The sequence below is a fragment of the Vanellus vanellus genome, assembly GCF_965231255.1.
Source record: "Vanellus vanellus genome assembly, chromosome: 2".
Classification (NCBI taxonomy): Eukaryota; Metazoa; Chordata; class Aves; order Charadriiformes; family Charadriidae; genus Vanellus; species Vanellus vanellus.
Window position 1 is genome coordinate 130,738,503 of NC_138906.1, and position 25,898 is coordinate 130,764,400.

The 25,898-nt window shown below is 38.8% G+C and overlaps 1 protein-coding gene across 2 annotated transcripts in view; it reads left to right on the forward strand.

The window, feature by feature from the left end:
* Window positions 1-11,181, forward strand: part of YTHDF3 (YTH N6-methyladenosine RNA binding protein F3) — an 86,902-nt gene extending 75,721 nt beyond the window's left edge. For both annotated transcript variants that reach the window (XM_082479249.1, XM_082479248.1), the window contains one exon: window positions 9,640-11,181. In XM_082479249.1, the coding sequence (XP_082335375.1) occupies window positions 9,640-9,663 (24 nt within the window). In that variant the 3' untranslated portion in view covers window positions 9,664-11,181. The remainder of the gene's footprint in view (window positions 1-9,639) is intronic.
* The last annotated feature ends 14,717 nt before the right edge of the window (window positions 11,182-25,898 follow it).

A 25,898-nucleotide genomic window follows, 5' to 3' on the forward strand; every position in this document is an offset into this window, starting at 1 on the left:
TTTTTCTTTTATCACACAGCATAAAAACGACCTGTCTTTAAATTGTAAACATAAGATTGTTAACTCTTATGATTCAAGAATAGTTTGGAAATGCAACAATTAGTATTGTAAGCTCTGGTTTATGGTTCATTGAGTAATCCTTTATTACCTAGTGCCAGCTAGGCTTTTATGGATATGTTTTTAAATTAGTGCACTTTCTACTGCCAGTAGAACTGTGTAAATTATGTTCATGCCCATTTTCTGTGGCAGCTGTGGCAATCACTTTGTTTCCAGTGTTTGTCATGAAAAATACACTTATTGCTGATAATAAAATATTAAATGCATCAAGCAGCCATAGTCATTTACATGTTCCTTAAAGCTCAGTTAATATGTTGTTGTTGCATAAGTGGTAACAAACTTTCATACAGCCAGTGATCTAAACATAGTAAACAGCATATGATTTATGGATTTAATTTACTTTATAACTGTTCATCATTCTGGCTAACTTATTTTAAAATAATTGGTTATAAAAGTTTAATCTTAACAACCCAGGGGGATCAATAATTAATTTCCAATATGACCTAGCAGTATGTTTTATTAAAACATGGCAGTATACTTATAAAAGTGCAATGAATAGTCTGTGATTAACATGAAACTTCAGTAACTTTGCCTTTTGATAAAGGTTACTTGTAAATGACTATGAATAGTCTCTTCAGGCGTAAATATTAGAACTGGAGTGTCCACCACTGTTTGATATGGGTAAGGTGACTACAGTTGGGGTTGGAAACAAATTTGTGCGCTAATCATTCACTCTTTTCTTACGGCTGGGCTTCCGATGTCCTATTTTAAACGTACAAGTGCTATGATCTTTCACCAGAGGAGCAAAGAAGTCGGCGATATTTTTAATGAGTTCTGTCAATAGTATATTGAAATAACCTGAAATTACATTAGTCCTTAGTTTGAACTGCTGCTTTGTGGTGTAAATGTGCAAATTTGTGTCCCAATTATTTAAAAATGTGTTTGACTGTCCTTCAACAGAAAGCAGTAGCAATGAGATGTAAAAAAAAAAAATGGAACAGAATTCTTAAAATACACCATTTAGGAGCATGTAATTACATTAGGAAAATAAAAGGTATTGAAAAGAAAAAAAATCTGTATTAGTAGTTATGCACCTCATCTTTAGGAAATATATGGATCAAAATATAATGTGTCTCTGATTAAAAATGCAGTTTTTGGAAGGTTACAACTTCACCCTTAGATGGTGGCTTGTTAACCTGCAATTACCTGTTGTCCTAGGACTTCTTTTTGGTACTTTTCAGTGCAGGATTCTACTTTTGTAGCACATAATGAAAAAAAAAAAATCAGGTTCCATGTAACTGTAGAATGCTTTAGCTGGTTTTCTTAGCGAGATAGTTCAGAAAAATATTTTTTATCCATGGGAGAAGATAGAGGAATTCAGTATATTTGTTTGTATCTAATTTGCATTTAGAAGTTTTACTTTTCAGGAAGACTTTAAGTGGCAGGTAAATAAGCATTTAAAATGTTGTACTACATATCTTGTAATAGGAATGCTGATATAGCTAAAACTTTCCAATTCTCAAAAGGGGTAATTCCATTTTTTTTTTTTTTTTTCCCCCCCCTCGTTCTGGTACTAATGTAACTTCTGTTTCTCTGATAACTGGGTCATAATTGGGCTGCTGTGTTAAGCAGTGTAACTCCTTTCCACTCCAGGGCATTGCTGACTTTATGCTTGGTTTGGTGTTTCTTAGAAATATCTTCCAGGAAGGAGCAAAGTGAGAAACATCCATTAAGAGTGAACTGTAGGCACTCCCTCCTCCCCTTACGCTGCAACCATCAACTACTAGGTTATAATGTCAAAGTCAGCTACAGATACATCAACAACCTTGTACAAGTCAAGGAAAACAAGTAGTTGACCAACACTTTTAGATGTAAACACACTAACTTAAATTGTCTGGTACAACTATCATTTAACGACATTAAAAGAGGTTCAAAAGAGTAAATAAAACAGGTTATGTAATATCTTTGGAGAAACTTGTGCATTTCCTGTATGTGTTCGATGCTTCAAGGGCCATTATTTTGCAATTTCCTTGAACTTGATGTTTATCTACAGTTTCACCTTCATAAATGAAAATTATATTGCTGGTCTCATGTCTGCTTTAAGAAAAAACAGTATGGTCAGAAGGTAGAAACAGAAGGTATGTTTTTGCTCCCTTGATCATGAGATGAATATGTACCCCTCGTCTTGGGAGGAGAGGATTACTTGGATCTAGAATAATTTTAGACGTACTGATCCAGAATTTTCATCCCATGATGAGGTCCTTATTTACCATGTCTTCATTTGGTTTTGCACCTTTAGTCTTTTGGAGACACTTAAAAATGGTCTGCAAGTTCTCTTGTTTTAGACGCATGGATTTCAAGTGTGCCTGTTTTCTGTGTGTTTGGTCGAGTCAATTGTTTCTATTCAGAGGTAGCGTTCAGAATTTATTACAGGGTGGGAATAGTATGGAGAGGTCTCAATGTTAAAATACAGTATTGTATAGAGTGACTATGTAAGAGTTTGACTAGTGGTCAAACCACAGGTGTGGCCTGTCTTTCTCTAGGAAGGGACAAGATGCTACAACAGGGAAGGTGCGATATTGGACTGTTAAATGAAAGAGATGGAATGTAATTGAACTCACAGGCGGTCTTACTTTATAGCGACACTTGCATGGATCTTGTTGCTTTTTTCTTTTTGGTTTGAAATTCCTACCTGCAAAATCAAGCCTACCGAGTCTTTTTTTTTTTTTTACAGAGTGGATTTAAATTCTCTGACTCTGGGACTTTAAAAGACCAATTTCTCCTGTAAAATAGGGACCCCTATTGGAAACGCTAGGAATATCAACCAAACGGTTTACCTTAATGCTCAAGGGAGCAGTCGTTTTTGGAATCTAATTGTTTAGTGTTCTTAAATGTGAAGGTAGCTGCCTAAGGCAAGACTTCAAACTTGAATTGAGCTGGATCTCTGACAGCTCTACCTGTTCTAAATGCTGTGTCTTTAAGTTGCGTTTTTTAAAGCAAAGGAGTGATTCTAAATCACTTCTTCCAGAGCAAAAGCAGAACCTTGAGTATATGTGAGTAGCTGTTAAAATTCATGCGGCAGCCTTCTGCTTCCTGCTATGTCTCCTCAGATTGCACTACTCTATTAAGAACAAATTGACTAGAACACTGGTGCTTTTCCTGCAGTTTGCAGGGGAAGAAAAGTGCCTGCATATTGGAAGGAAGTCGCAACCTGTGTGACTCTGCAGGCAGTACTTCAGCCTTGCTTCGTTGATTCATGCCACAGATGGGCTAGTTAGCAGAAACTTGAGTGAAGATTGCTGGCGGTGCTTTGCTGGAAAAAACGGCACTTTGAAACCTTACAGATCTTGCATATCTAGTAAAGCTGTTTCTGTAGATTCAGTTGAACTAGGATTGCTTGTATCAAAACTGACTGGCTTTAACCTTCAGATTCATCTAGTTGAAATGATTTAATATAAGAGTTCGTATCAGATGTTGAGCTGTTTGATCCCAGTTCTTTGTGAGCACCTCTTCAGAGGTCTGGTAGTGTACTTAATATTGACAGGTAATTATAATTATTGTTTTGCCTTCTGTACCTGGGGATTATAGTCAGTTGTGGAAAAGTAAACATAAACTTGCATGTTCATTGCACTTTCATATAGAATATAATGAGAAACCAAGATAAAATAGGTTCATGTTTCCTCATGGCAGACTGGAATTTGAGTTACATATGTGCAAAGAGCACGAGTGGTGAGGCTTAAAGAAAAATTGTCTGAAAAATTCTTCCCCAGTGTGTTTTGTAGGCCCTGCGGCAGATGTCATTTCCCTTCCAAGGCTACTATGGACTCCTTAGCAGAGCAATTGTTGGGCATCTGAGAAAAATTAACAAGTGTGTCAGGGTCATCTTTCTGCTCCTTTTGCTGGGACAGTGATCATCACTGAATGCAGTTTCCACAGACGTAGGCAGAAGCTATCTGTTGTCAGTCTTCAAAAGCCGATGTTATACCATGAGCATTGTTAAACAATAATGAGGATCTAGAAGCTTGCTTGTTGTTGTGTTTTTTTGGTTTTGGTGGTGGGGTTTTTTTTACTTTTTAATGAACTTGCTGAAATGGCTGTCTTGTGGCTAATTAAAATGCGATATTTCAATGTGTAACGATGTACAGCACTGAAAAGAGGCACTTGCTTCTTGTAGTTAGAATTGGCCAATGTATCACTGAAATTATCCACCTGGGAAAACGAGACTGGAAGGGCTTTTCTGGCTCATGGAGTTCAAGGTTGGTTTCTGCAGAGCCTTTCCTTGTTGTGTGTTATCATATGGTATCTTTAAAGTACTTAGGTTTCTTTCCCCACCTCTGCCTTCTGAATGTTCGTACCCTGTTATTTAGTGTGCTGTGGAGTTTCAGATGTGGAGTAAGTTCTTATTGCCTGTATTGTTACCATAATAAAATAACATGGTCTGTCCATGTTCCACTAACAATGCATGTATCTGCTCAAATGCAAATTTAGTTACCATTTTACTGTAACTTGTTCACATTTTTACTTGTTGCTAAGTATGTTTCAGAGATTGAAATAAGTAAAATGCCATCAAAACTAATAGGTAGAACAAATAAATTAGAAGTCTAGGTCTCATAGCTTTTCAGACTTTCTTTATATGCTTGAAAGCCTTACTGTCTGGAGTTCAAATGATCTGCAGCAGCAGGGTCTCAGATGAGTATTAATTCATAAGGCTTACCAGGAGAAGGAACTGCTCTGGAGTTGTAAAGCCTTGTAGTTCTCGTGTTGGGATAAGGAATAGGAGAAAAAGAGTGTTTAGGGAGAGGATGTCATCTCCACAGGAAAAATTTCTAGCTCCGTGTAAGGCTTCTGGAGATCCTTCCCATCTGATCCTTCCCTCACATCTTCCCAGAATTCCCAGAAGTGCTTCTCAGAAAAATCTGCTTTTGAGGTAGCCTCTGTCCTCAGGAGATTTACGCTCTTAGTTTGAAATTCACGGAATCATGGAGTTTCAGAGTTGGAAGGGACCTCTAGAGATCATCTAGTCCAACTCCCCTGCCAAAGCAGGATTGCCCAGAGCACATTACTCAGGACTGCATCCAGGCGGGTCTTGACAATCTCCAGGGAAGGGGACTCCACAACCTCCCTGGGCAGCCTGTGCCAGTGCTCTGTCACCCTCAGCGTAAAGAAGTGTTTCCGTGTATTTGAACGGAACTTCCGGTGTTCTAACTTGTGCCCATTGCCCCTCGTCCTGTCACTGGGAACCATTGAAAAGAGCCTGGCTCCATCCTGCTTCGACCCACCCTTTAGATACTTGTAAGCATTAATAAGGTCTCCCCTCAGCCTTCTCTTCTCAAGAGCGAGAAGTTAAAAAGGACTTTTATTTCACGCAATTTTAAGGTTTCAGTAATGTAGTTTATGTTAACAGCCAATGAGATCCTTGTCATAAATGGAGTAAACTAGTATTATTCAGTTTTCTCAGTAACCTGTTTTTCATTGTGGTTCTCAAGCACTAAGGTCAGTGTTCATGCTGTCATAGTTGTCATGGTACACCGGGGTGCAATAAACTGCAGATAAAGGTTGATGCCATTAGTAAATGAGTTTTTATGAACTTTGCTGTGGCTTCTTCTCACCACCTCTGCAGTTGTCTGTTCTGCCTCTGCCAGGTGTTTCTGCCCACGCAGTGGAGCTGGCAGAGGAGATGTGTGCCAGCGCCTCGCTTCACAGAATGCAGTCTGACATGTTAGCTTACATTGCAGATGAGCAGGGCTTTTAAGCCGAAGATTAGATTGCAGTTTGCAGTGAAGCAACTAAGATGTGCTACACATTCCCTTCAGAAGCCGCTCTGAGAATGCTACTTCTTGGGAGAGGGGCAAAGCAGACAGCTTCAGGCATGAGCATTTTAAACATTGCAGTAAGATGCAAGATTTTGGGTTTTTTTCAAGGATAGCTGATTGTGATGGAGGTGAGTGTGTATGGAACTATCTGCAATTTGCTTGTGCAAGTTTGCAATCCTGGATAGCTTTCAAAATGGACACCTTGAAATGCTTACACTCGCAAGTGCTATAAAAAAGCAAAAGTCCTTCTTTCAGGTCTACCTTCCCTCACCTTGAACTTCAGTTTGTGGGATCTTGGAAAAAAAAAAAATACAGCTGAGGACTGTAGTAGCTTGTTGGTGTTTGTCTACCACTTACATTTTTGCTACTAAAAATGAGGCTTTTTCATTTCTTTTTGACCAAAACCAACACAGAAGTCAGTGTTGTGTGTATCTCAGTAGTTTATTTCAAGTCTGATTAGGAAACACTTTTGTGTTTTGAATTTTGAAATTTTGATAGCATAGAGATTTCATTAAATTGGAGGATAAATTACATTGCAGCTACTTTTCAGCACAGTATCATTCAATTAATGCCCTGAATTCAGAGAACTGAAATTTGGAAGTCAGCCTCGCAGTTCAGACCAGTTAATTCTGTATTTTTGTTTCGACTAGAGCGATGCATGTTTCTGAGGCCCACGCATTTTTAGGTTCACCTTCATTTGGTTTTGGCAGTTGCTCATGAACTCACCCTGGCGAGTTCTGAAGTGAAGCTGGCCTTTGGCAGGGAACTTAAATTGACTGGAGCAGCTTTTTATCCATGAGCATTGCAAGAGATGTGGCAAAGGTTTTGCTAATCTGAATGTAAGAAATAAGAGAAAGGGTGAAAGGGAAGTGTAGGGGAATCCTGTCAGTACACTGGAAACTTCCTCTCCTCTGATGGTGGAAACCTGCTGGGGGTCAAGTCTTCTGCTAGTCTGTCTATAATCACTGTTTATACAAAAAACAAACAAACAAAAGCCACCCAAAAAAACAGAAGAGGAGTACCTTTGGAGACAGGAAAAGGCAGTGGGAGTGAGTGCGATCTGACTTAGAGCCGTGGGGGTGTTGAGTTTGCTTTTGAGTGTAATACCACTACTTGCCTTTTGAATAAACTGGGTTTTAGTGCTGTCCGTTTTGCTGAACAGAGTGCCAAACGTCACTGATACCAGTATCTGAAGAATGTACTGTTCACTTGCATTGAAAAATGTCAAGTTTGTATGTCTCTGTTAAATATTTAAATATAACTGTAGTAACATGTAACTTTGAGACTACAGGAGAAGGGTGCTGGTGTTGTTTTGAAGCCTTTTTCCTCTGTAGAATTCAAAATGGACTTGAAATTTGAAACACATCCTTTATGTCATCCATTGGAAGCAGGTAGTCAGGATATCATTCCCTTTCTACTTTTACTTTTTGTGAACTTAAATGCCTTTTGAGTTCATAGAATCGTTATGGCTGGAAAAGGTCTTTAAGATCATCAAGTCCAACCCTTATCTGTCTCTACCAGGCTCGCTTCTAAACCATATCCCTGAGCACCTTATCTAGATGGCTTTTAAATACATCCAAGGATGGCGATTCATCCAGGGGCTACACAGCACAAGGCCAGTCAGTTTGCTGTGCAGCAGTTTGCAGTGCGGAGAGAGGCTTTCTAGACAGCTTGACTCAGTGGTTGTATATGTAATGCTCACAAACGGACAGGAACCGATGATTTTATTTGTACGTAGGTAGTATTTAAAATTGTTAAAATATGGATATTTCATTATTTAGCATTGGAGTTTCATAGCCTACTACTTAATACCGCAGTAGTGTTTTTCAGCACTTTGTGCAGTTCTTCCAGTTGAAGTCTTCTAATAGTAGAGGAATAATCTGAGATGTGCGTGAGCAGGCTATTTTTGAATGCCTTACATGCATAGTGAGGCATGAGGCCAGGGATCATCTGTTTTCAGCCTAGACATGCATTGTTAACATATCAGTTTGTATTAATGACTGATACTATCAATCTCATGTTTTAAAACCAGTATCTTACTATGCAATTATTAGTCACGTCTCTCTTGAATGAGGAAAAAATGATTTCTGGCAGAATAGTGCAAGTATCGCTCTCGCTTTAAATATACTGAAGTGCTGCCCTTGAGAATGTATGGTCTTCGATATAGAGCTGCTGGGACTGTGAGCTGCTTATTGTGACCAAGAACTCTCCGTGAGCTTTGCTTATTTCGTGTTCCTCTTGAAGCAACTCAGCGGTCTGTCTTGGAGACGACCGGATCATCAGCTGTACTCTAGTAACCAGTATAAATGTTATGTATCCTCTTCTTTCGTTAAGAGTGGCAGAATTTAGTTGGGTTCATATGCCAACTCACACTTTTCCTGAATAGTTTCTAGCATAATAAAGTTTCAGCGTGGTATCGGATAGAATGGTTTTGAAATCATGGTTCAAATGCCTCTTGGTTTATTTTGGTTTTCCCTGCTATGTTTATGTTCCGTTTATAACACACTGTGTAATGCAATAATGATAAAAATACTGAAAATGAGGGGGTTTTTGGTTCTCTTTTAAATGGGGGAGGGAACCTACTTCTCCTCCATGAAGGTTTTTTAAATCATTTATATAACATGCTCAGTTGTACATACTAAGAAAGGAAATACCATAAGAAGAGACAATCTTAGTTTTTTAAAATCAAACTACAGTGTCTTTTTACAGTCTAGAAGATATGTAATGAAGGCAGTGACATATAGTTATCTGGTTTTATTTTTTTCCTAGAGGTAGTCATAATGCCTAAGTGTATGTTTATCTTTACTAAGTAGAGAAAATGAAGGAGGATGATAAAACACTGAAAATGGAATTTGATCTGTTAGACTTGTAATACAGAGGAAGAATTTGTTAGTCCCTGGTAGAGATACAGTGCAATTAGTATTTTAGCCCTTACCCGTACAACATCGTTTATCATTGTTTATATTACACAGAAGACACTACACACTTTGTTCCTTTACACCAAACGCAACATCTCGTGCTGCCGTGAGGGCTTTGTGGTGAATATGGTCTTGAATGCGACTCAGGCTTGCATTCAAGTGGGTTTTTTTTTTTCCAGTTGTTCCTACCTCTCTGGTTTTATATTTTGTTATTTAAAGTGATTTCTAAAAAAAGTATGGATGGCTTATTTAAAAAAAAAAAAAAAAAAGTCTTTCTTGCCATTTGAGCAATGTGTTTGGAGGAGGAGGTACTGGGCCAACTTGTTCCTTTACCTTTTGATCTGAAGCACACTGAAATATTTTATTATAGTGGGCTTTGAAGGAGATGCCTGGGAATACGATCTTTACTTTTTCAGAGATATAATGGATCGAGAGTAGAATATTTAAATATTCATGCAGAGCATTTTCTGGCAAGTTAAGCAGAAGATTTAGGGTACCTCTTTCTTGCCTTGTTTGTAGGTCCCTTGGTCTCCTCACTCAGTTCACATCACGCAATATATTTTATTGAAAGTGATTTAAAAGTAACATTACAAAACCTTTCCTTTTTGATAGATGATTTTTGGAATTTATTTGTCTTTTAGTTTGATGTATACTTCTGTGTTTCTTTTTAAGAAGTTGACTTGAATTAGATATTTAATTTTCCTGAAAAAAAGTGAAACTTTTTCCTTGAAACCTTGTTTTAGAGAAATTGCAAGCAATGCAACTGCTATAATGACAGTAAAGCAGATAATGTTGAACTGTGTGTATTAACATGATTTTCCTTTCTGTTTTTGTGTTTTTGTTTTTTTCAGGAGAGAAATAGAAACAAACAATAACTATATGGAGATGTCCTGCTAGAATTACAACACTAATGATGTAGACTCTGGAAATGCCTAATATGTCTAAGAAGACGTTATTAAAGCTTTTTTTCTGCTTAAGGTGACATCTTTGAACACTTTAACACAAAATTGACTCTTCTTGTAATGGTTCTCATCAGTGCATCTGCCCTTATACTCTCTCACCAAACACACTTGAGAACTGTACCTTCGTCAAGCACTTTCTGTCCTGAAGCTTTTACCAGTATCTGCTGTCTTTTGTATTTATGCATCCTAGCTAAGGCACAGGAGACCGAACGAATGCAAGGATTCATTAACTCTTTGAATTTGTTAAATACTAACATTTAACCATTAGAAGTGGTTCAATGATGTGAGATTCACATTGCTTCAACTTAATTTTTTCTTTGTTGTAGTTTTTTTAATTGTCAGTTTTTAGCTATTCAACAGATTAAAAGCAAATCATGCCATATTTAGTCCTGGAGTAAAACTCAAGTCTAAATGTTCATGTGAAAATTATTGTAGTAATCTTTTAATATGGCAAAGCAACTTTAAGCTGCAGTTTAGCCAAATGAAACGTAACATAAAATTATATTAGAATGACATTTCCCTTGTTTCAAACTGTTTGGTGTAAGAGAATATTAATATGCAGCTTGGTGGACACCACCAGTTAATGCACATTTCTTTATTTTTTTTCTGTAACATGTATACTGAAAAAAGTGCATTTGTCTGAGGAATTGTTTGTTTGCTACCACTCAATGAATCTCAGTTTTGAGTAAATGTACCTCAGTCTAAATCAGACTTTTTATGACCTTTATAACTACATTTAAAATAATCTTTAATTCCTATTTCTGGGTGTTTGCAAGCCTGACAGATTGCTATCATGAAAGTGAAAATTTACTCCTCTAGGTGATTCACTAGCTAAATAAACATAATTCTTGTTTAGCAAGCATATACTGTTTCTCAAATTTTTTTGTTTCATTGTCCCAATATCCAGGTGGTTTTTCCCCTATTCAAAAATATTTTGAGAAAAATACTTTGATCCATGGAGATGACACGTTCATAGCCACGTTAACATGGTTTTTGTTAGAACCATGCAACAAGAATTTTAGAATACATATCAAACTGGGTAATTCTATACTAGTTTTTAACTTCTAAAAATTGTATCTTTTGTTTCAGTTTATATAGCAACACATTCTGTGTGCTGGAAGAGAATATTAAAAAAATGTTAAGCGGGTGTATTGACTGTACAAAATACTGAACAGCCTGTACCAAACTCCAGGGATAGCTTTCTCTTTTTAGAACGGCAATGTAGAAGTCAGATATGTTATAGCTTAAAATAGCAATGCCACATATTATTTGAACATGTTTCATGTCTTGCTGTCCAACACAGATGTTTATATTGTGTTTTGAGTCCTACATTTACAGATTCTGTCAATCAAAGTTCTGGACCTTAAGTTGCAAAGGTTTGTTTTGAATACAGACTATTTTGCTAGATTTTACTTTCTCTTTTCTTAAGCCCCTTGCTTAACACAAAAGTTCAGTACACACTTATTTCTTGCTCATTATGAAAACTATTGTTTGAGACGGCGGAGTAGCAGATATGAACCTTAATTTTTACTGCCAGTTTTCTGGAAGCTCAAAAGGGAAAGCCACTCCCATATTTTGAGGAAAGAAGCAATCCCACTTAAATGCAGACGTGTAACAAATAGCAAGCAGAGAAAGGGAGGGATAAGCAAAGTGCATATTGTAAAGGAGACTAGGAGATGAAGGTTTCAAGCCCAAACCCTATAAAATTTGGCTTCAGCCCAAAAATTGCTGCTTCCATGCATTTCTTTTTCTTGCTAACAAGTTTTATAGCTATTTGTTTCCCTCTGTTGGGTGATTTATGGATTACTGCCTATTGTTCCAACTGTCATTGATCAGTTGAAGTGGCAAAGGTCAATGCTGTGAGTCCAAAGAATGTAGTCCTTCTGATGATCCTTCAAGGGATCAGCATGTTTCTGCTTCTTTGTTACAAAAATATCTTACGAAAATGCACAGAAGTTTCCAGTTAAAAGAAAGCTACTGTTAGAGCCAGGCATTCAGGAACTGATTGCATGTGCAACCTTAGTTTGCTTCCACTGCAGTATTCATATTTTTGCAGGCTTTGTTAGTATTTCCTGCTCTGCCCCTTGCCTCTTTTATTCTAATAGCATGAGCATTGCTCTTGGATTGAATCAGGTTTAGTATAAAGTGGATTCATCACTCTGTTGCAGACTCTGAAAGCTTGGAAAATGAGACAGGATTGTGAGAGATGGAGGTGATCGCATTTAGAGAGCTGTGACAGTTCTTATACTGTTCCAGGATTGTTAGCAAATCTACAAATAGAAGAGTTTCATTGCTGATGGTGTTAGTCATGTTGCGACCGATTTGCCGACTGCTGAGAGTTTAGTATGCGCAGCTGAAGTTAAAAGGAATTTTATGTGCATATAAAGTACTGTAAAAATAGTATATAACATTGTAAAATCAGCTATGGCGTGCTGTACTAGTTAATGGACATGTGAAACTTCTAGCCTTCACCTTCCTTATGCACGAGTTCTTTTCCTCCAGAAAGAAAAGGAATGGTGCTTAATATCTCAAATAAATGTAGAAATACATTTTTTTGGTCTGATTTTTCAATACAGTGAAGTTGTAATGGCTGCTTGCGAACTTGCTAATGGAGGAGTCAGTGAAACCCCTTTTCTGTTCCTGATGCCTCCTCCTTTGTGTCAGCATTTGTTTTCCTGTGATCCATACTGAGCCAGTTCAAGACACTTTCTGCTGCTGGAACGGTCTGAGCAGTTCTCTGTGAGGTTAGATGTTTAGAAGGGAGATGGTGGGAGGGGAAGGAAGAAGGTTTGTCCTTTCAGAAGCAGGTACCCACTGCTGAATATGCTTAGCTGCACTATAACTACACACCTATGGGTTGGCGAACCAGAGTTGCAGCAGAGTGTTTAAAACTGGGAAGGGTTCCCCAAGGAAAAAAAAAATCAGTTCTGTGTTCAGTGTAAGATTTTGGTAGTGTACAGTGAGATACGATGATATCAGACACACTTACTGATAAACCAGGAGGAGGGAAGAAATGATGAGTGTGTTCCGCTTTTCACTACTTTTTCCACTTTGAAGAGACCTGAGAATTCATGTAGAAAAGTTACTGCTGAAAGGCTCGTCCTACCAACAAAAGTGGGACAAATTAAAGTTGTATGAGCTCTGCTAACCATTGAGTGTCTCTTGACTTTGTGATGCCAGCATCTTTAACATAAGTTTTTTGGTATTTTACTTTGACAAGAAATAATTCCTGTCAGTTGAATGCTCAAGTTGCTGGGTTAAGGAAAACATGAGCACTACTTTATTTTGAGGGACTCGGATTGGGAGAAACTTGATATTTACAACTAGACAAATTTAACTGCTTCATGTCTCTTGCTGTTCTAGGCTTAATTTATCAAATACTTGCTTCTATACATACTCTTGCTCTATTTTTCTTCTTTTTGGATACTCTGGCAGTTTCATAATGCACTGTCTGCAGAATTTAAATGCAAAGGCCCCTTGCCAAAATGATTCTTATCCCAGACAAATCTGTGGCACCAAACAAAAGATAATGTTGAGCTCTTGGTCAAGTGCAAATACCGTAATATTTAAGATGAAGCATCTTAAATATTTGTCACTGTTTAGTTAAAGTTCTATGATGAAGTGCTTTCTGTATCATAGGAGAATTTACACACTTGAAATATATTCCTTAAAAACAAAGTTTTAAACAAATTGTTTTGATGTACAGGTATCAGTGCATCTTTCCTAGCTGAAACTGAGTTGAAGCAACAGTGTTTTGAATTCTGTGATTAGCCGTTACCTAAATTTTTCAAAATTGCTGGTGGCTCTTTCACCAGAAAGGTATTTAAATACTTCAGCTGCTTCTAACGCAGTGAAAATCCAGTGTGGACAGTCTTTTTCTGCTGCACTGTTTTTTTTTTTTAAATGAATAATTCTAGACTTTCAAATACAAATCATCCTTTAGGAATGGATTTTACATTATTCTCAAAGCCATTTGAACTCATTTTTCCAACCACTTTGTTAAGGAAATACACATCAGTTTTTCAGTGTCCTGTTTATTCTTTTGTCAGGTAAAGTTCTATGTAATTTACTGATAAATTTAGAGAGACTGAGAGCAGTTATTTTCCATTCAGATGCAGCAAAACCTGATTTATATTTTGTTTGGGTTTGAGTGCATTAGAGTATGGTAACTTAGATGAGAATTCTTTGGCATGAGGATTGACCATTTGATCTTACTCAATCTGTTTGAAAGTTTTAGTGAAAGTAACCTGTTCACGCCCTTATTTATTGTATTTTCAGCCTGACGTGTCCACCATGGTTTAGTGTGGGAGGGGAAAGAATTTCTCTATGGATCATAGGAATTTTAAGTAAACGAGTTTGGCTTTATATAAAATTACAATATTAGTGTGCTGCTGACATGTTTTCCTCAAAACATCTGTTCTATACTGCCTGTTCTACTTGATATATTTTAATAAAGTGCATTTTAATAATGATGAATATGGACCTTTCAGTTCACAAAGTTAAATTTGTATCCAGTCCAAGTTTTTGACAGTATTTCTCTTCACATAATAATCCTGAAGCATTCTTACTAATGAAACTTTCAGTGTCCAGGCATCTCTAAGCCAAATATTAATAATAAAACTCGGTGTTTATTAATATAAGGGGATGCATAATGTTTGTATTACCTGTTCTTTTCTGACCTCCTCCTTCCCCACAAGTGGAAATCTGAGGAACAGCAGTCAGGCACCAGTTGGATGTCTCCTCCGATCAATTTCACAAGAAACCCTTTTGCCCTGCTGCGAGCACAGTGCAAATGGGTGGCTCTTCGAGTACCTTCCTCTAGAAATCTGTTCTTTGTCAGACATCAAAGAGGCAGTGAATTTCTTGTTCCCATCTAAGTAAGCAGTCCTTCCCACTTCCCTACGCTTTCTGGGAAGACTCCACTGTAATGTCTTTTGTCTACTACTTCCTTTGGATGCCCGTGAGGGAAGCCTGGCGTTGGATGCTGTTTTCATAATCTACAAAAAGGTTCCTGACTTCACTTATTTTCTTCTCTGGACAGAGGAAATCTGGCTGAGTTTAGCTTGTCTCAGTCTGTTTGCCACAATGTAAATGGAGAAATACTGCTTTAATAACTGGATTACTTCAGTCTCCCATGTGGTGTATGCCTTTTTTTTTTGTTGTTGTTTTTTAAGTTAACTGCAGCATTTTCGTTCAAAAGGTGGAAAGGGATCTGATTTCATTGGAATTTTAAAGGGCATACAGTTATTTAAATATAAGGGGCAACTCTTAACTGTTCTTCTGAATTTTAGTTGTGATTAACCAATGTGTTAACAGTGAGAGTTTATAAGCTGTTTGCCTATCCTATGTGCATCTGCACTTGTCATCTTAATACTGAATTAACTTCCTTTGCCTGTAAAATTAGTTTGTAACACTTGAGAAACTTCACTTTTTTGTTGTTTTGAATCTCATCCACTCAGAGATACTATAACATTTCATCTGCCTGCACAAGTTTATGTACATCTTGAGAACGAAGTGGATGTTCATGTAAAATGGGACGAGATACTCTAGATCGATGACTGTCTTTTAAGTTGAGCTTGTGGGCTTTCAGATGAACAAGCTGTCTTGATTTGTGCCCTCATATGTGAAGCATTACACTTGAATTGTGAACTCTGAATTTATGTATCCTTTCTTTCCTGTTCTGCAAACATCTGAAAGAACCTCAGATGTTAAAAAAAGAAACCCTTGCTTTATGCTTAGTCCAGGCATAAAAATTTCCAAACTAAGCATTTGAGCAAGCTAAATGGATGTTGAGCTTTAGTTTAAGCTAAGCTATTACGTTTCAGCAAAAGGGTAAGATAAAAGGTTGTGGATCTTTCCTTATCTACTGTAATTGTATATCTGCTGTTTTGTTTTGTTTTGTTTTTAAAAAAAAAAGCTGAAATTTTGTTTTGCAAGCATTAATACATGCTGCTGCTGTTCAGTATTACCCAAGACTCTTAAAAGTATTTGCGTCGGTTCAGATGAGCAGCTATGTAAAATAAAGGATGAAAGGACCGAGATCTCTTTTTTCCAGAATACAGAACAAATACAGAATTGTTAAATTGGTTAAAATTCAGATGTTTGTGCTGTGTGACTGGAATACATTGGATGTTAAATCTATCCCTCTTCTGCTAGTTCTCTGGGAGACATTGCTACTAAATTCTTACGGTATTTTTTCTTTAAATTGGCTGCCAATTTGTTTTCAACTGCTTAACTGGTTTGCAGCTTAGTTCTCATGAGATGCTTCACTGGGTCTTGTGAGTGTGGTGCTTCATCAGAAAATGTGTAAAGCTGTATTTAATTTCTTCAAGTTAATGTAACTTAATTGCTATTAACTTGAGCTGTATTCCATTCAACTTCATATTTTATGATAATGCTTGGTCTTTCAGTTGTATTGATCATCTTTTTTAATTTCACAAATACCACGTGCAGAACAATTAAGAGAAGTTTTTAGTTTCTGAAATTTATGCTTATTTTAAATGTTAATAAATAACTATTGTATCTGCTCTCTGGGTTGCTAGTGAGTACTGATGATTTTTTTTTTTTTTTTTTTTTTTTTTTTGAAAACTGAAAGTCAAAGGTGGAGGGAGGAATACTTGTCCTGGGAAGCAGATGAAATGCTGGAACACCAAAGAGAACTAACAGCTGTACGAGACAAAGGGTATTAAACATTCAAGAGAGTGTTGTGAGGTTGATTCTTCACTCACACTTCCGTGTAGCTTTTCAGGTGCTGGAAGAATCTTTTGAGCAAAGAATTAAAATTATGTATGTTCACACAGTCCAGTTAAACACCTAATTTGGTCTGCTGGTGCTTGGTATTTTGTTTTTTTTTTTTTGGTGGGGTTTTTGCTATTGTTTTTTCTTTATTATTATTATTTATTTATCTCGTATATGTCTCTTCCACTTTTCTTTTAACATTATGATTTTGCTCTTGGCCTTACATCAGTTTACAGTCTTAGAGTTAACTTGCGCTTCAGTATAAGGTTCTCTATTTCACATTTTCTTTAAATAAGCCATACGTTTACCAAGGCTTTGAAGGCTGGTTGTGTCCAGTGGATAGGCCATTCCTCTGCCCCAAGTCATTGTTGCTGTTTGCTGGACTTCCCCAGCTGATTCCATGGTCAGTGATTTTTCTAGTCTTGCATATTTTAAGTTGCTTATCTGAAGAAGTTACTTGGTTACTAGTTTATTTCTGTGAATAATTGTTAGTCTTTGGAGCCAGCTATACTGGTAAGTTGCATCACTCTAGCCTCCTGCTGAATAAATGACAAGATAATGAAATACGATTAAGTTCTACATTAGATTAAAAAAAAATGTGGAAGGTTCCCCACAAAAGCAGTAGAAGAGTTTAAAACACAGCTTAACTCTCTTGCAAATTCTAGTTAGCTTTCTCTGTGCCAAATCTGTCTTAACGGTGTTCAAGACTTTTTAGGTAGACCGAACAAGTCTTTATTTAAACAGAGCTTTTCTGCAGCATTACACCATGATGGAGTTTCTCACTTAGTGTCTTTCTTTAGATCTAAGAGTAAGATTGCGACTGTTGAGGAATTTGAATCTCCTTCAGTGAGCCTACCTGCTTTCTCTGCAACAGAAAATTCACTTGAAAGGACACTTTGACTTTCTACCTTCTTCTTCTTTTGATGTTTTCCTCCCATTCCTTGCGATCCAATTAATCATACCTATGGCATGTAAAAGAACAATGAGCTGTTGGTTTATTCGGTTGGAACAAGTGGGAGGGATAATGGGAGATCTTTCAAGAAAATGAGAAACAGATGGAATTCTGTGATATTTCCACCTGCAGGGAACAAACACACCAACGAACCTAAGGTAAAAGGAAATTGAGGAAACGCTGTCCAGATGTGCTCTGTTTCGCTCTGCATTTGTATGTTGGTTCAGTATGGAGCTAAGTTTGTGTTGTGGGTTTGTTTGGTTTTGCGTTGGTGGTTTGTGTTTTTGGTTTGTTTTTTTTTTTTTTTTGTAATTGAAGGAGTTTGCTGGTCTTAAACCTACAATTCTAATGATTACAAAGAATAAAAAAGCTGGTTTTCAGTTGGGAGAAATTAATATTTTTTTTTTTTTTTTAAGTTGGAAGGCACTTCTCAGTCTTTTCTACCTCCTCCATCCTCAAATTCCTCAGGAAGATATACAAGCAGTGCAGGAAAAAGTTTGTGTAATGCATGTATTTGAACAAGTGAGTTTTGAAGTTTGGGAGCTTAGAGGCCGTCTACGAGCCCATGTGCGAAGGGAACTGTCAGTCTGAGGCACTGCTACCTGGATGACCCTGGAAAATAATGCAGGTGAAAAGAGACTTGAAACAGAGCTTATGCCTATATTGAATCTTAGATCAAATAAGCTGCTGTTTTTTATAATCGTGCTCTTCCAAAGTTAAGGTACAACCGAGGCAGAGACTTTACCAGAGACCCCAAATGCTGCAAGGTATTTGTCTTTCAAACGATGCATGAGAAACAAGGGAGAAAAATACCCTATGGGTACAGATTGGGAATTAATGATTTACTGAAGCACTGGGAAAATAGGGTGATGAGATGTACAGAACAGAATAGCTACTTATCGTGCTGTCATTTTAAGTCATTCAGTGTGGTAAGGTTTGTTTAATTAAGCTAGTTAATTTTTCTTAAATGCTGGTAGCAAAATACTGCTGGAGAAAGAGAAATTGTTATTCATTTGGCAGTCAAAAGGTAATCTTGAATCTGGTATTTGAAGCATTTATTTCCGCAAACATTAGCGTCCACAAATTTCTCCTGTTTGTATTTTTAGAGAAACAGATCTTCAACTAGAATGCGAAAATGTAATGCAGTAATTCTTACATTTATACCTAGTCAACCACCAGCAGGCATCAGCTCATCTATAATTGATAATGTACTAATCCTATTATAATAAATCACATTTTCTACAGGAGAGTTGAAGGACTTGCACAGGGTCAAATACTTACACTAGACTCCACAAATGGATGTCCCTAGAATTGAAAGCTTATAATTAAGACAGATTGAGGAAATGGAGATAGTTGAGGGAAGAATGTGCTGGCAGCATATTACGCTATTTTTAATTTTTTGTGTGTGTGGAGTGGGAAAAGGGTTAAATAGAAATCGGTAGCAGTGGGATACATGGAAACTCCAGGGAAAGGGCACTGAAGGTAGAGGAGTATTAGGGACTGAGAAGGGTTTAGTGGGGGAGGTACAGGATGAACCGCGGATAGAGGGGGTGTAGAATGGATACAAAGAGATTTTGAAATAAATTTGTTGATAGTAACTGGGGATTTTTCAGTCTTCAGATTCATTGAACTGGGAGAAAAGAACTGCAGCACAGGTATTTCATCACGCAGGTAGGAGGAAAGAGTTGAAAGTATGGGTGCCTGCTCCCAGGATGGCTGCGGTTTTCCGGTGGTTGCATCTTCCCGTGCAAAGGTAAGAGCTTGACCTTCAATCGCTTCTGCCTGAGGAGGGAAGTCAAGAAGGGGACATCTGGATCAGTAAGTAATTTACCCACTAATCTGCTAGCAAAATTTAAAGAGGGATGAGCTCTGCGCAGCTTTTCAAAGACAAGAAGAACAGCAATGCTGACTCTAAAGGGAGACTGCACCTCTGAGTATGAAATTTTGCAGGAGAGATTTAAGACAGTTTTAGCTTTCCCCTGTCATTTAGCTCACATCGCTAATAATAAAAGGCTCACTGTTGGCTTTTTTTTGCATCCAATTTTGTAGTTCTCCTCAACCTGTATGGGAAGTTTTGATATCGCAGAAAGTTCTGGGGCAATGTTATTAATTATAAAGCTTCGCAGACTACACAAAGTCTAGCCCAAAGTCCTTGGTCAGTAATGCCAGCAAGGCTGACAACCAATACAGATCAAATTAAAATCTTACTGTAATGTAAAGCCAAAAAAATCATGTGTAGGAGTCTTCTACCCCACTAACTCTAAAGAAATGAACCACAATGTGGGATGTAAAGAAGATGTATTAAATTGCACTCAGTTAATTTTTTTTTCCCTGATTCTTTCTAAATCAAAGTACTTTAAACACTTTCACGTGTCACGTTGTGCTCAAAAAAAGATCCGAAAAATAAATACATGAAATATGTAAATAGAACTATTTCATTTTACTGCCTGAACTGAGATCCAGAAAATATGAAAAGACACTGCAGTCCTAAGTTTTAACAAGTTCAAGAAGTCCATTGCAGAAATATTTTGAAATTTCAGCCCGGCCCTATTTGCAGACGCTTTATAATCAAAAGCTTCCCACAAATTGCGTCAGATAATGCCTATGCCAGTTAGACCAAAGACTGCTAATCTGATGTCCTGCCTCTGACCACAACCAGTGGTGAAACGCTTCAAGAGCAGCATAAGAGCAAGGAAAGCGTGAGCTGCCTCCTGATACTTTCTAAATCGGGACCCTTTCTGGATTTTTACTTCAATGAATTAGTTCAGTTGCATTATGATTTGTGAGTTATATAAATAGCTCAATACAGGTTGAATAGATTCAGAAAAACCTTTAAAAGGAGGAAAATTCTATAGCAAAACACTTTTTTTTTTTTTTAAATTATTAATATATCTGCAGTAGAAACATGACTCATTTGACAGCCAAGAACAAAAGAGTCCATTGAGAACTTTGTCAAAAGGGCTAAGTTAAGCATGGATTTTCTCTGTTAAAGAGAACCTTCAACCAAATACAAAAAATTACCAAGATGATAAATGGAATGTTATTCTACGGGCAAAATGGCATTTACTTCACAAAATGATACAGCACGTGACAGCAATGGGGTTGGTGAGTTTCAGTTACCAGGTGTGTCTAGAAGGACTATCCACAGACTTTCCATGCTCTCTTTTCCCCTGGAAAAACACCTCAGAGCTCCAGCAAGTAGTTACCTTCAGAGGGAATTTGGTCAAAGTTTCCATCTTTAAATGCGTTTGGTATTCCAGAGGAAGCATACTAAAGCAACCTACAGGAGACCTAAATATAGAAGTTAGATGGGGGCAGGTGCTGCACTCCCACGGAATCAAGTGCTTCTGTCCCTGTACAGAGACAAAATGTACTCGACGTTGGGTTAGTTACTGGCTTCGGTCCGCTCCTTCCTAATCCTATTGATCTCTTTCCTAATGCTCATGCCGGGGCCTGCGGGAATTAGCGGAGGAAGACCCCTTCCCAGGTGAAAGTTGGATCCTGTGCCTTTGGCTGAAGGGTAATTGCTGGAGGAAATACTTCCTGAAATAAAGAAATGGTGCTTGGGAATCCAGGTTTTTCTTCCAGGGACAACTGTTTCCAGTGAGATGCCGTTAGATATTACCTCTTGTATTCTACGGATCTTAACCTGAGTATTCAGCCTTTTTTACAGAGATAGAGCCCTTTTGTAACAGATTGTGAATTTCAAGTGTACCATAATTTACAGAGAGCTCAAATTATTCTAAAGCTGGTATAAAGATATCTTTACTCAAGTTTTTGCGTTGTTTTTTTTTTTTTTTTTACTTATGAGAGAGTAAGAGCTGGGATGGAAGAAATCCTTTTTATACATTGTGGTCTTAAGTTGTTATCTGTGTGAGTGCTCATCTAGTTGCCAACTTTGTTCCGCGCTCCTGCTGCCTGTGTGCCCGCTTCTACAGAGTTTGGGGTCAGAGCAATGAGCTTTTCTACTGGGATTGCTCGCAACCAGACTGACCAGTGCAGCAGCACCCCTGGCCTGCTGCAGGCTTCTCACTCACAGCTGGATCATGCCTGGTCAGTTTGGAGTGGGATCAGTTCATACGTGCAAGAGCCTGCCTCCACCGGGTGAGCAAACAAAATGACCGCCTCATCATACCTATGCGAGACAGCAGGTGCGTCTGCAGTGTGGTGAAATGAAAAGATTTGGTATCCACAGTTTTCTGGCTTAATTTACTGATTAACAGCATTATAGAAAAGGAGGGGACAGGGTTGTCTCTTCTTCTGTTTTCATAGAATCATAGAATAGTTTGGGCTGGAAGGGACCTTTAAAGGTTGTCTAGTCCAACCCCACCTGCAATGAGCAGGGACATCTTCAACTAGATCAGGTTGCTCAGAGCCCCGTCCAACATGACCTTGAATGTTTCCAGATATGGGGCATCTACCACCTCTCTGGGCAACCTGTGCCAGTGTTTCACCACCCTAATTGTATAAAACTTCTTTCTTATATCTAGTTTAAATCTGCCCTCTTTTAGTTTAAAACTAATGCCACTTGTACTATCGCTACAGGCCTTGCTAAAAAATCTGTCCCCATCTTTCATATAAGCCCCTTTAAGTGCTGAAAGGCCACAATAAGATCTCCCCAGAACCTTTTCTTCTCCAGGCTGAACAACCCCAACTCCCTCAGCCTGTCCCCTCCAGTCCTCTGATCATCTTTGTGGCCCTCCTCTGGACCCACTCCAACAGGTCCATGTCTTTCTTGTGCTGAGGGCTGCACAGCTGGATGCAGTACTCCAGGTGTGGTCCCACCAGAGCAGAGTAGAGGGGCAGAATCGCCTCCCTCAACCCGTTGGCTACGCTGATTTTGATGCGGCCCAGGTTATGTTTGGCTTTCTGGTTTTGGTACCTCAGACTTGAACAGCAAACAACCTTTAATCTTCATGCCTTGGTTTCACGTCAGTCATGTGGGCACTTCTTGATCTAGCAGGCATTAGGGAATAAATAAATTTAACATGTGAATACTGTAAAGATAAGTTTTATGAACTTCTTTTGTTTCAGACTCTGACACTCAGTTGATCCCAAGTCAGGATAATTATTCCAGCTCTGTAGGCAGAGTTTGGAATAGATGCAGGAGGAGCTCTGGGAGGCTGTGTTCTTTCTCCTGTCTAAAAAAGCACGGAGGATGGGCTTACTAACGGCTTGCATTAACTAATTGTATTTCTCTTCTACCCCCTTGCTTTCCAGCATCAGATGTGTTGAAGGGGTAGGTGTAAGTAGGCCAAATGTTTTTTTTTTTTTTTTTTTTTTGGCTTTGTAATATCAGCAATTCTTGCATGAAAATTGCTCCTTCTAGCCCTGCCAGTCAGGAAAGTAATACCAGTAAACTAGAACGCATGCAGCATTTAGACTGAACTGGAGGAAATAAAGATGCAACTTCTTAGAAACGTGAGTGTCAAAAGATTTACTCTAGGGGGTAAGTAAATGTGTTGACCACTTTGCTATATTCACGTTTGATAGCACAACGAGGTGCCTTATGAGGAATCTGTAACTTTTTGGACATTTAAAGTTGTTTTTTCTTCCTGCTGATGCCTGTATATAGTCTCTACCTCTGTAATAAACTGATGAAGTTGTTTCTACTTGCAATCTAGGTAAATAAGATCAAACTTAACTTCACTGGATATAGGCTTTGGTAGCAAAGAACCATGATTGTTAACTGAAGGCATTTGGAAGATTTTAAATGTGCAGCTATTTTAGTAGTATTTAGGCACGTTTCACTTGAAATATTTCAAAAGCTCTTTTAGTTTTTTCTTGTCAGATGAGGATGGTCCACCTCCAAGTTCAATGGGGGATGTTAAAAGTATTACCTGTATTTGGATGGGTAGAATTTAATGTGTGAGCCTAAGCTAGTAAAACTAGAGAGCAAAACCTTGTCATGCTAACAGGTTGTTAGTAATAAATTAGAGTGCTTGTACAGCTTTACAATGAGTAATAAATTAGGGCGTTTGTATAGCTTTACAAAGAACAAACTAGACTTGCCTCCTGTAGCCTACCATAATGGTAAAAATGTACTGGGAAAAAGTGAAAAGAAAACAAAAGTTAAAATACAGACGATAGTTTTGCTCTGCTAAAGATATGGGAAGGGAGGAATCGTGACAGTTTTTTTAGCGTGTTTCCTGGAGAAAGGTGATTGAGGTAGATGCAGCCGGGTATATTCTCTAGGCAAAATTAGGCTGTAGCTGTTAGTACTACCTCAGCAGTTTGGGGGGAGAGAGAGAGAGACTGTTTTCCACCTGTTTAAATACATACCAAATGAAAAGTGGGGCAAGTACAGTGTGGAACATCCAGCCATCTCAATTTCACCATCAGATGAGCTAGATGACTGCTGTTATTTAAGTGTGGACATCTAAGTATGGTTTAGACAGGGCGCCACAAATGCACCAAGAAGTCTGATGTGGAGACCCGACAGAGAAGGGTTACGGCTTGACGGAAGCTGCTTAATTTAGAACCATGAGACCATCAAATGTTGCAGTGTGTGAGGGGTAAATATAGCTCTGGGTTTGGGAGGTATCAGGTTCGGAGTGGAAGGAAGACGGAAGCAATCAGGGCAAATTCTGTGACTAGTATGGAGATACTCGCTGCAGTCGTTCCATTAACCTCAGGCACCAAATATACTTTAGGGAAGCATTAGGGGAATGTGTCACTCGGCAGCGAGTGCCTCTGCTGGGCGGCCAAGGTGGCGGGACCACCGCTTGCGGGGCAAGCGCTGCGCTCGCTGAGCGGGTCCCTCCTCGGCTGCCTCCCTCCACACGCCGTGGGCCTGGGGAGGTGGTTCCCACAGGCTGTCCGGGAAGAGAAGTACTAGAATATTTTCCTTTCCTCTTAAACTTATACTTATGTGTTTTGACCGAGCGATGCAGAAACCTGTCGATTTTTATTACCCTGTCTTTTTGTACATTGCTGGGAATAAATGACATCCTCTAGAGTTCTTTATTATTTTCTTTGAGTGTGGGAGGACAGGTTTTGGGGTCGGGTTCTGGTCTTTTCACAGAATCACAGAATTTTCAGAGTTGGAAGGGACCTCTAGAGATCATCTAGTCCAACTCCCCTGCCAAAGCAGGATTGCCCAGAGCACATTACTCAGGACTCCATCCAGGCGGGTCTTGAAAATCTCCAGAGAAGGGGACTCCACAACCTCCCTGGGCAGCCTGTGCCAGTGCTCTGTCACCCTCAGCGTAAAGAAGTTTTTCCGTGTATTTGAACGGAACTTCCTGTGTTCTAACTTGTGCCCATTGCCCCTCGTCCTGTTACTCGGAACCATTGAAAAGAGCCTGGCTCCATCCTCCTTCAACCCACCCTTTAGATACTTGTATGCCATAATAAGGTGTCCCCTCAGCCTTCTCTTCTCCAGGCTAAAGAGTCCCAGCTCCCTCAGCCTTTCCTCATAAGGGAGATGCTCCAGTCCCTTAATCATCTTAGTTGCCCTTCGCTGGACTCGCTCCAGCAGTTCCCTGTCCCTCTTGAACTGGGGAGCCCAAAACTGGACACAGTATTCCAGTTGTGGCCTCACCAGTGCAGAGTAGAGGGGGAGAATGACCTCCCTCGACCTACTGGCCACAGTAGGGAGGGACCTGTTGACTCCAGTGGCTTGGAGTTAGGTCCCCAATGGAGCGCTTGTCGCTAAGCTTCCTACCACGGTGCCGAGAGGCAGGCACGTCCTTGTCAGCTGTCTGGCAAGACACCGATATTGCTGCTTTGCTGCTCACCTGTGCCAGGTAACTTCAATTTCTTCCATCATCTGTCTTCTGGGGCTGGCAAAGAGCGAGGCAATGCTTGCCAGAGATAGTATAGCTCTCCAGCTTGTTTAATTGGTTGTGGAGTGTTTTTTGGTTTAGGAGGAACGTGTTCTGTCTCTAGGATGGTTCCCATAGCTTTGAAATTTTTGGTTCTCTTTGATACAGTTGGTTCATGTGAAGTGGTCTGGTTTCGTTAGAGACAAAATCCGTATCGCTGTCTGCAGTGAAATCCATCTAGACCCCAAAGCTGATGACGAAGGTGGTAAAATATTCATAAACATTTTTTTCATACTATCCATAGCTACTATGCAAACATGAAGGGACGCCACTGTTCCAGCCTTGATAAGCATGTACTTAATTGCACCTTGAGGAATTTACTTTTGGATAAAGGTGTCTTTGACTCTTCAGAGCTGGAACACTGTATGATGTGTGAAAATACTAGATATTCTCTGTCTGGGGCAGGAAAAAAAACATAGTTTTTTTCAAACATAATGAAACTTCTGAGACATGACAGCAGAGGGAGCCATTGAGATTTGGTTTGTTTGCTTCTCTTTTAAAAGAAAAAAAAAACAAACTCGGACTTCAAGATGTAGAGCACTTTTCCCCTTCACGTTTAACTGAATAGACAGATGAGAATTTGGAGGGAAAAAAAATCCATCTTAGTTCAATACATTTCACACTGGCGTCAC